The following is an 11390-nucleotide window of genomic DNA, read 5'->3' on the forward strand; positions in this document are numbered from 1 at the left end:
TCAGACCACCACTCTGGACCAAGGAGTCAAAAACGCTGCTTGTGGGCAGGGTGACCAGCCAGACCTGACTGCCTCCTCCTCTAGGATCCATGTCCTTGTCTGGGGTAATCCCACTGTCTCAAGGGAAGAAAAGGCTACCCAAAGATGCGTTATGAATGGTATTGTTGCTGCTGCTGCTGGCCAACGAAGTGGCGCCTCTGCACTGCCAGTGTATACACCCCCAAGGAACATAGGGTGGACCTAGAATTCTTGAAGAAATCCAGGGTCTCATCTGTCTTGTCTGAAAACAACACCCAGCCATCAAAGGGTAAATCCTCTATGGCCTGCTGCACACTGAAAGCAATGCCTGAATTCTGCAGCCAGGACACCCTTCTCATGGTCACTGCAGAAGCCATCACTCTGGCCGAAATGTCTGTGATATCCAGCATAGACTGCAGTGACATCTTGACCACTAAGCAGCCTTCATTGATAAATGCCCGAAGTTCCTCTCTGGAGGTTTCAGGACAGCTGGTCCACAAACTAAGACATAGCTGTCCAATTTAAAAAATCATACAAGAATGCTTGCTGGTTCCCAATCTGCATTTGCAGAGAAGGAGGAGGTGTAAATCTTCCTGACCATTAAATCCATCCTTTTGGAATCCTTTGTGCTTAGGAGTGGTCTTAAACCTGCCCTGCCAGGCCCTATTGTTCACTGCAGTTGCAACTAGGGAATTTGGGTCTGGATGGGAGTAAAAGCTCTCAACCAAAGATGGCGTACTCCAGAGGATCTTTGCAGCTCTAGGAGCACATCGTTGACAGGGAGAGCTACTCTCCCAGGAGCAGACGGCTGCAGGATATCCACTAATTTATGGGTTTCCTCCTGCAGGAATTCTGCCTGAATGCCCAGGGAAGCAGACAAATGCTGCAAAGGGTCTGCCGCAAAAGGTCTTGATAGGCCTTGAAATCTTCTGGTACTGGAGAAGAAGAAGAGCCAGACTGAATCACCTGGGGACGAAGAGAAGGTGGTTAATGGGCTCTCATTCCAGGACTGGTGGAGCTGGAAGGGGCAGCTCCATACAGGGAAGGCTCACTGGTGCCTGAATCTGCGGTGGGTCCACAGTTCCCACCACCGATCTGGCTGGCGACCTTGTCTTAGAGCAAGCCGAGAAGCATGACCTCCACAATCCAGGAGTGTCCCATGGATTCCATAGAGACCACGGGTAAGGATAGGGCATTGGTGGCCAGTAGTCACCCCTTCCCAACTGTGAGATGAGTGCCAATCCCAGTGCCCATAGTACTCCATAAATGGTCTCCGAAGCGGGTCAGGTGATGAAGAATGGGAGGAGAAAGAACCTGATCCCAATGCCGAGGCACCTCAGGTTTCCAGGCACAAAGGTGGATCTGGTCTTGAGGGAGCAAGTAACTGGTCTGACTCGTCCATCACCCAGAACGAGGCAGGGACCAGGACTGATGATAGAAGCACTACTGCTGGCACCAAATACACCAGTGCCAGAAGTGGTGTCAATCCCAAAGTCAGTGGCAGTACCGAAGCAGATGATGGTGCCCAAGTGGAGAGAGGTGAGAGCCGCCATGGTAACATGCACCGATGCCAAGGAGTTTTCTGGTGCCAAGGAGGTTCCTTATACCGAGTCTGGTACCGGTCCTTCTTCCACAGGCTGTGGAAGGGAACATTGGGGTGCAGTGCCAGCAGACCCAAGAGTTTAGAAGCCTGCCCAGCCAACTGGGTTATAAACAATACAGATTTGGCAAAGTCCTGGGCCAAGGGAGAGGAAGTCTGTAGCTGCCTGGTACACTGCTAATGTGGAACGAGTTGGTGTCAGCATCACCTTTGTCAGTACCAGACCCAATGGACCCCCAGAGCCAGAACCAGAGTAGATGGTGCAGGGTCTCTACCTCCCTACTGGATACTAGGCACATCCTGAGAACTGGCACTAGCCTCATGCCGGTCCACGCTCTTCCTGGGGAAGTTGGAAGAGACCCCACAAGACCTGGAGTGGTCTCAGTTGGTCTTATGCAACCTTTTCCTCGGCACACTCAACAGGGAACAGCTTCTCCATCTCTTTGGAGAGGCACCTGCTCCAGAGTGCAAAGCGGCACCACCCCCAGAACCTGAGGGTGACCTCTGATCCAACAAAGGCCTTGTGCCGAAGCCGGCTACAAAGCCTATTTGAGCAGGTGCTGCTTTAGGTGAAAGTCCCTAGCCACCTGAGTCAGTTTCATGAACAATCTACAGATCACACACCACTCCTTGACCCTCGCCAAGCACAGCAAGCACCGTGTGTGGGGATCGTTGCTAGGGGTCGCTCCCGCACAGGGCATACAATGTATAAATCCCAGTGAGGGCTTGCACTTAACTAAGTGCAACTAACACTAACCTAACACTAATGGTATTACTAACTATATACAACTAGAAGACACTAAAATAGTGAGAAGTTATGAAGTTAAGACCACACAGAGTTCTGACTCCTGCTACAGGTGGAAAGAAGGAACTGAGGAGGGTCAGGACAGTGCCACCGCCTCATACAACCAGGGGAGGGGCTGTGGCCACAAGGTGCAAATGCTGCCCCTCTATGGGTACTCCTTGGCAAAATTCACCATCTCCAGTGCCCGAGCCATACACACACCTACATGTAATACACGGCTGCATCTACTCAAAGAAGAAACAGGAATTTGAGCTGCATAAGTGAGGCACAGAGAGAATTTTTAGTTCTGGAATCATGTTTATAACCTGCACCAGCCTAGACAGTTAAAAGATATACTTGTTTAAAAGAATCACACTTAAAATTACTTAGTATGCCTGGGTGCTAAGTTGTTGGTACGTGTACGCTATAATAAAAGAACAGTCCTAAAGGTCCACATAGAGGTTATAGCTATGAGTCAGTTGAAATGTGTGCAAGCAGACCTAAGTTTTCAAGGACTTCACAAACTATGGCAAAAGCAAAACATTTGAGTGCCTTACAGTTTTAAACAAAATTAAGTCATTTTCTATATTGTTTATATTAATAAACACACTCAACTAAATCTAATGTTTCTGTTGGTTTGATCTTTTCCACTAAACTTTGATTTTCCCCTCAGCATCTTACTGATGACAGAAGAATGATGCTAGTTGATCCCTAAGCTGAACTGCAAAAGTGGCATTACCCCTGAATATAGCTCTGGTACGTGGGACTACAAACACTGTTCTTCTAACATGCACTTCCACTGGGCCCACTTATCCCAATTCACTCTGGGATAAGTGGGTGCAACTCACATACTTTTCAATGGGAGCTACTCTGACTTACACCACGGTGGAATTTTGCTCATTAAGATCGTTAAAAGGTCAATGTTTTATTTGGTTTAGTTAAATTTATTAACTAAACTTTATTTGGTTTAGTTAAATAATGAAATTACTACATTTCAAAAATGTCACTTTGGTAATGATGGGAAAGAATGGTGCTTTGTCAAGTCTAACTAATGTTCTCCCTGTGAAATCATGTTTATACCAGAAAGAAAAGGAGTACTTGTGGCACCTTAGAGACTAACCAATTTATTTGAGCATGAGCTTTTGTGAGCTACAGCTCACTTCCATCGGATGCATACCGTGGAAACTGCAGCAGACATTATATACACACGGAGATCATACTCAATTTGGTTTTTGGCCAGGAGAGGGTTGCTTTTTTTCTTCTTAAACATGTGTGACTCCATATGAAAAGTTAGACAGCTGAGAACAATACTTTTTGGTGGTGTTCAGACCCATCTTTTTAAAACTACTTCTGATTTTGTTTATGATTTCAGCTGAAGGGAAAATAAAGCAGATCAGCAACATTAAAAGTGCTAACACTTTTTGTTTGAATAATCCCTCTCCCTACCATTTCTAAAGTATGCCTCTACTCAAATCCCAGTTTTGGTTCACAACCTTCAATTTTAAAATGTTCACAATGCTTGGTCCAAAAGAAATATTTTTCTCTCTTTGACAGGGTGTCCACTCAACAGGAATGTTCAGAAGCAGAGATGCTCTGTAGAGTCAGCTGCTTAAATCGGCCTTTCATTACTATTACATGTCACAGAATATGAAACATTTTAAAAGACAGATCTGTTTGTCCTTCGCTTCACTTTTCTTTAGGCATGTTTGCGGCAGAAAGATTCAGCAGTGGTCAGCGACTTTTATTGACTATGGAGTCAAATTAGAAACAGTGACTGTGCAGAGCTGAGGGCAAAAGCAATAAAAGACAAGCCCCAACCTTCAATATTTCTAACTCTCTTCAAAACTACTGAACTGAAAGGACTATAGGAGTTTTACAGCTGGGGTTGGCAATGGGGAGAATATTAGACTTTCCTTCACTAGTCCAGCACATAAATCACTTTCAGATTGTAGTAGCTGCATGTGGGCATAAGAAGGAAGAATATCCTATAAGGCAGACGTTCAAAGGGCATGCTACATACACAACATATTTGTACCTGAACAATTGGTCATTTACACACCATGTTTAACTGTCCAGTTTTTGTAGTCTCGTAGGGCTTGATTCTGCACCCATTCAACTGAGACACCAATTAGGAGGAGTTGCAGGGGGTAAATCCCCCCCTCCCAAGGTTTTTGCACTTGCTTAAGGTTCCATAGGCTACAGAGACAGGCAGCCATGGCCCTGACCACTTTTAAACAGGGGTCCTGCTGCCAGAGCACTGCTCCAGGTACATAGTCACAACAGCAGTGAAATTTGACCTGGTTGCCCCTCCATACTGTACCTGCATAGTTAAAGAAGTACAACTGTGTGGACACAGCTATACAGATATAAAGGGGAAGGGGAAATAGCAATTCTGGTATAAGACACCATTAACTACATCCACATAGTGGGTTGTACTGGCATATCAGTTAAAAAAAAATGGTATCCCTAACCAAAATATTTATACTGCTACAAAAACTGTGCAGACCAGGCCTTACTTAAAGTAAAAGCAGAGTCAAGAGACCTGGCTCTGCCTCAAGATAGACTAACTTTGCCACAGAAACAGACTATGTGTGTGACCTTGGGCAAGTTATTTAGGCCTACATTTTTACAAATGTCTACAACAGTTATGCATGTAAATCTGTAATTCCACCCACACATTCCTTTCTACTTGTGGACGCACATCTGCTGTTTTACATGAGTGTGAAAAAGTGCATTCACATTTTTATAAGGGTGAGTCTTAGCCTCTCTGAGCTTCTGTTCCATCCTCTCAGAAACAGATTTACTTTCCCTATATGGCTGTTGAGAAGATTAATTCATTAAAATCTGTGCAAATCAGATTCTCAGATGGAAGAGGCTAAAGAAGTGCAAAGTATTATATATTATCCCCAGTGCGGCAGTTGCTGTTTTTCCTTTTGTGTTTGAATGGATCTTAACATCTTTCCCAAAGCACATCATTGAGTGTTATTTTAAACTGTATTGCTGAATACCCAGTATCCCTTGAACAAAACCAGCTTTTTCAAACACCAACATCTCTATTAAAACTTGCCACTACCCATAAATTTAAGTAAAAAAATTCTGAACTTCAGAAACAAGCCCATCTTTCAGGTGTTTAAGGTCATTTTGGCTGCCAAGCTCTTTACCTGCACAGCTCTTCCGAACAGTGGTTTTTGCCTCTGCATCTGTCAATAACAGTGTACAAAAGCATTTTTTCGAGGGACCACAAAGATTTTTTTTAAATGGTTTCTGCGATATAAGACCAAATTCAGATCTGATGTAAATGGGTTTGATTTCATGGAACTCAGGAGTTATAATATTTACACCAGGGCTATATTTGGCTCAGAGTTTCTATATTTTTAAAAAATCAATATTAAGATTCTGGACGTTTCCCCTCTCCTATTAGATCATAACTATATCAAGAGAGAAAATATTTTGAACCAGAAAGCCTTGATAACGTCCTTTGAAGTTCACTGTTAACACAACAGTAGCTAGGTGAACATTTTGGGGCTAATTTTTGGAAACACACTGCTTTCTTCAAGAATTATAGTTTAGTAATAAACCAAAAGTGCCATACTTACAGCATGCCAACATTCAGAATGTTTAACTAATGTGTTTCTTCTGTCCCTTTGCTCTACAAATCTCTTTTTAAGAATGCACTTCAGGACTCAGACTTTGTATGCCAAGTTCTGGACTAAAACAGTTACACATTTCTTTAAAAACAAATTTGAAAAAATTCTTAGACAAAAACATGTTTATAAAGCTGCCATTCAACAATGCTATATCTTAGTGTTCTATTACAGTGTTTTTAAAAAAAACTCATACAAGCATTTCATATTGATGTTTACAATCTTTCTGAAGCTGTCTATTGAAAATTCTGTGCCCTTTCTATCACAGAATTCCTATGCAAAGAGCCATTGAGAATTGACTGAAAGACCCTACAGAGAAAGGGAAATGCGGTGTCAAGTAAACTGTATTTAAAAACACTGAGTTAATTTATTTAATCCTATTTTAAAGTACATTTACTAATGGAGCTGTTTTGGAAACAGTCTTTTCCTATGAAGTGGAACAGAGTGTAGCAGACAGCAAACTTAACAGGAACAAATTTCAGAGATGAGGGAGAAAAAGGAGACTAGCACATGAGAATCACAAAATATACATGATCTTGCATCCTGAAAATGGGACCAGATGTGTAGGGCACAGACACTTGCATCCTAGAGAGTTCTGTATTATTTTCTATTGAATACTTATCCTGTGGTCTGCTGTCCACAGCATATTAAACACACACGCATGCACACACACAATCCACCATCACTATGTCACAGCACTATTTATGGTCAACAGTGTATGACCCAATTTTAAATGTCAAGCTACAGTTTGAAGAAGTGATTTAATTTCCATAGTATTCACACCAAAGACTGACACACGATAAACAATACCTCTCCCTATAAGAAAAGTAAAGCCTGAGACAGAATAAAATTAAATATTCAGTACCACTAATGCAGACTATTCCAACCTCAGCAAGACACTTGCCATGACCATATTTTAAAGCACCAAGTTAGCCTGTAAATACTCCATGGCATATCTGTGCAATAGGAACTAATCTGAAATCTCAAAGAAAATTTTAAAGTAACATCAAAAGCAAACACATCACAATGGGAGCAGAGGAGGGAATTTGTACGGGGATGTTGAATTTTTCAGTTCTGGAGCAGAATGCTAAAATGCTGTTATGTTTTGCTGTAATCTACTTAATAATATTCCAGAATTGTCATTCTGAATCCTATACATTCTGTAGAGTCAGTGTGATGCAATGGAAAGAGCTACAAGCATGGCTATTAGCTCTTTTTGTTCAGAATATCACCAGGTTCAATTAGTGGGATTCATGATATGTTACTGTCCAATTTTTAAGTTCTCTGCCATTTTGACTTTACAAATTACATCCATGTGACAGTAAGACATGTATCTATGCCATGCCGGGAATCCTAGACCTTTATGATATCAGAGGTAACTCAACCAACTATCACCCTTACTCTACAGCTAATTTGCATGCAAGAGTGTCATTGGTTGTCTGAGTGACATTGCCCAGATGGCCCAACTGCCACAATTCTTCAAAACCACCCACACAACAGTACAACCAGCACATACAAAAACCCCAAATGCATGTAGTGCCTCACGTGTCATTCACCACTCACATAAATCTCCCAGCACAACACAATCCGTACACAAATCAACACAACAACCCAGAACATTGCTCTGAAGCACAGAATGTCTGTTGAATCAGTGAGGCAAAGGAAACAGCTACAAGCATGGTTGACAGCTCCGTTTAGAATATCACCAGGTTTAATTATCACTGGAAATCACTGTTTGTTACTCTCCAATTTTTAAGTTCTGAGCCATTTTCAGATTGTTTTACATACATGACTTTACAAATTACATCTATGCAACAGCATGGGTTTTCAGTTACTAGTTTCTGACATGGCTTTTCAATAATAACTGTTGGAATTTTTGATTGAGTACCTCAACTGACAAAAAGTGCCAATGTTACACAAAACTTCCAATTAATAGCAGATACTGTGCCAAAAAAAGATGATAAAACACAGCAGTAACTCAGAATTTCATACCTGACTTTGTATATTACAAGTCCTATGAAACTAACAACACCCATCACTTGTTTGTCTGGAGTGATCTGGATTTACTGGAGTGATCTAGCCACTCATTTTGTTAAACTTTATAGTATCTGAAAATATCCTATTTTTCATTTATTGCTCACCCATAAAAACTGGCTTCTGTGGAGAACTCATCATAATACTTAACAGATTGCAAAAAGAATTGTGTATAGCCCATGACCATATTACTTCTCATTTAAAGACTGCAGTTACCTTGCTTTGCAAGTATTGCTGCAAGTTATGTATCACCATGTAGGGATGCGTAATTGTACCCTTGCTCCTTCTTAAACACTGCTTCTTGCACTCACTATGCCTATGAAGAAGCCTAGTTCAATGGCTTGGAAGGCTGGACTTCTATTATAAGGCAGAAATAGATCAATCAAGGAAAAGTAATAAAAACAGAAGAAAAGAAGAGAAATTGGACTTCAAACAGTTAAGTTACCAAGCATAAATTCTAGACAACCATTAGCAGGCTATTGAATTGGCTTGGAATGTCAGTGTGACCCACTGGTGACAATAATGTAAAATCATACTGTATTTTCAGTGGTACTAATTTAATGTATTTAGAAATTAAGAAATGCTGGAATTTTCTTTCAAACAAACAAAATTAAAGCTCCAAGTTAGCACAGCACAATTTCTTCCTTTTTTAAATATTCCAAATTTATATTACTATAATTATTTTCGACACAGCTATTTTAGTATGCAAGGCATGAATATGCTGAGGAAGTTGCAGTACAAGAAAAACTGGAGTCGGTCTTTGTAAATCTTAAATTAAAGACTTTTTACATCACACTTAAGGTACAGAGCAGTTTGTTGCCAAGCAAGTCCTGGGGGACAGCAGACAATAAACAGCATACATTCTCAAACATAATCACCTATGGAAGTGAATAAGTCTCCCTAATGAATAAGAAATTAATGACTAAGAAGATATTTATATAGTTGTTTATAAGCTAACCTATTTCTATTTTAGGTCACCATGGCCACTCCTAGTTGCCACAGTATTTTCCCTTTGCTAACATATTTCTAACCCTAAAGATAAGAATATAAATTTGAATGTAATTAACTCTTAAAACATTGTTTCCCCCCAGTGCCTCAATCCAGCAGCGAGATCCACAAGTGGTCCTTTATGTCCACACTGAGACCCACTGAAATCAATGGGACTCTGAGCATGCGTAAGGGGGTCACACATTTGGATCCCTTTGCAAGATCAAGTCTGTATATAAGTAGACAGACTGTCCTGTTTCGTTTCTCATCCAGAAACAGGAGACAAAGTTTAATCTACAGTAAAATGAGTTTTTAGAAAGTGATTAAGAATAATGAGAAGGGGCTACTACTAAAATATACTTGTTGTATTAATGACTTGAGACACTCATGCCCTACTCCAATTACAAGTAGATTTATACACGTTTCTTTTTGGACAGTAGGTGGTGTTGAGAGGAGGAATATTTTCATTTAATGAATGACAAGATTGAGGTGGATAATTCAAGAGTCCTTAAAATATCTTCCTATTTTCTCCATAGAGTCTATCCTGATCATTCAGGAGATCTGTATATTTGCCATTCGTTTGAAAGCTATAAACAAAAAGACTTAAGGGAAAATAGAGGGGCATCTTTTAACTTCACAGAAATACAGTGAATTAGAAGAGCTTTGGAGAGGTCCTAAGTAGAAAAATCATGGTAAATAAAAACACAATAGATGCTATCCCATTCCTTCCTAAAGAGGAAGGCAATAAAATGCCACCTTTTACCGCTCTGTTTCTCTCACAGGGCTCTTGTATATATGGGGAAATGTCTGTGGTATCAGGTTGATTTTTAATGGGGGGTCGCGTGTAAGTACGGATTTGCCAGTATGTGACCTCCTTCCCCCGAGAGTTATCCTAGGGACAATGCTTCTTCACAGACACGCTGCTGGCTACACCCTCTACTCAAGGCCTCCTCTCGCTGGAAACAAGGGCATCTCACCGCGCTGGGTGAGTCGGGGCTTACATACACACAAAAACTGCAGCTCACCTAACTCAGGAGACGCTGCCGCCAGCTGCAAACAGGGCGATTGATCTCCAAGCACAAGCCTCCACTGAGGGCTGGGACAGGAACAGAGCCAACCTCCCGCCAAGGGGCTCAGCCGGCCGGACGCGATGCCCACAGAAGACCGGCCCGGCCCCAGAGGAAGCTGGGGGTAGGGGCGCTCCCACAGCCAGGCTCACACGCTGGCGCGGTAGCAAGCATCGCCGAGCAGGGCGGCAGAGGGGGGCTAGGCTCCGATTCCTGTCACCTCCCTGGAGGCCCCGCAGCGCGCAACCTGCCCGCTGACAGCTCCCCGCCCCACGCCGCCGCCCCCTGCAGGAAGGCCCCGCTTCAGGCTCCCAGGAGGCGCGGGGCGAACGGCTGCCTCCCGCCTCCCAGCGCCCTGCACAACAGCTACGGCGATCCCGCGCTGCTCCAGCCCAGCCAGCCGCAGGGCCCCTCTCCGCACCTGGGCCACCGCTCAGCCTGGCCCCGCGCTGCCTTCCCCGCCCCGCCGGAGCGGCCCCGGGCCCCGCTGCAGCAAGGGGCCGGGCCGGAGGGAGCCCAGCGCTTTTCCTCGCCCCCGCGCCCGGGGCCGTGCTACAGCCGGGGCCGGACGCGCCGGCTCAGCCGCGAGCGCGGCCGCCTACCCCTTGGCGTGCTCGGCCTCCTCCTCATTGTCGCCGTCGATGCCGCAGGTGTCCTGGTCATCCAGCTCCAGGCTCTGCTGGCTGGCCGCAGACTCGCTGTCCTCCGCCATCACGGGGGAAGGAGGGCGGGGAGGAGGGACTGGAAGCCTATGAAAGGAACCGGGGCGCACAGGCAGAGGCGGCCCGGAGGAGCTCCCTCTAGCTGCTGTCCTCCCCCTGCTCGGGGAGCGGGAGCCCCCAGCCCGGCTGCCACCCCCGCTTCCCTGGCCGGCAGGTAACGGCCGCACGAGCCCTGCTGACTCATGGAGCCCTCACCGCTGGTGCCACTTCCTAAATAGCTGATTCAGCCCCACAGCAGCCCTCAGAGGGGGGCCTGAGCTGGACGCAGGCCCCTGCCAGTTGGGGGCGGATGGCAGCCAAACCTCAGGCTGGAGCTGGAATTCAGACTGACCTGAGCTGGCCGCACCGAACACCTCCAAACTGCTGGGAGAGCTGGGAATCGGGATCTTGAGGTTGGCCACTTGGCCTGGCTCTACCTGCCCCCCTTGCATCGAAGGGGCTGCATACTGCACCTGGCTGCTCTGACTGTTTGAAATGTACCAGCCTGAGGGTCAGTGGTAGCTGGGCCTCAGTCCTGCAGCAAACTCAGGCAGG

The 11390-nt window shown here is 44.5% G+C and overlaps 1 protein-coding gene across 2 annotated transcripts in view; it reads right to left on the reverse strand.

Moving 5' to 3' along the window:
- NMT2 (N-myristoyltransferase 2) overlaps positions 1–11030 on the reverse strand; it is a 53653-nt gene extending 42623 nt beyond the window's left edge. The window contains exon 1 of one of the 2 annotated variants that reach the window (XM_073334088.1): positions 10737–11030. In XM_073334088.1, coding sequence (XP_073190189.1) covers positions 10737–10846 — 110 coding nt within the window. In that variant the 5' untranslated portion in view covers positions 10847–11030. The remainder of the gene's footprint in view (positions 1–10736) is intronic. The other variant, XM_073334090.1, reaches the window with a different exon arrangement.
- Positions 11031–11390: the final 360 nt, after the last annotated feature.

This window comes from Lepidochelys kempii, chromosome 2 (genome assembly GCF_965140265.1).
Source record: "Lepidochelys kempii isolate rLepKem1 chromosome 2, rLepKem1.hap2, whole genome shotgun sequence".
NCBI classification, from domain to species: domain Eukaryota; kingdom Metazoa; phylum Chordata; order Testudines; family Cheloniidae; genus Lepidochelys; species Lepidochelys kempii.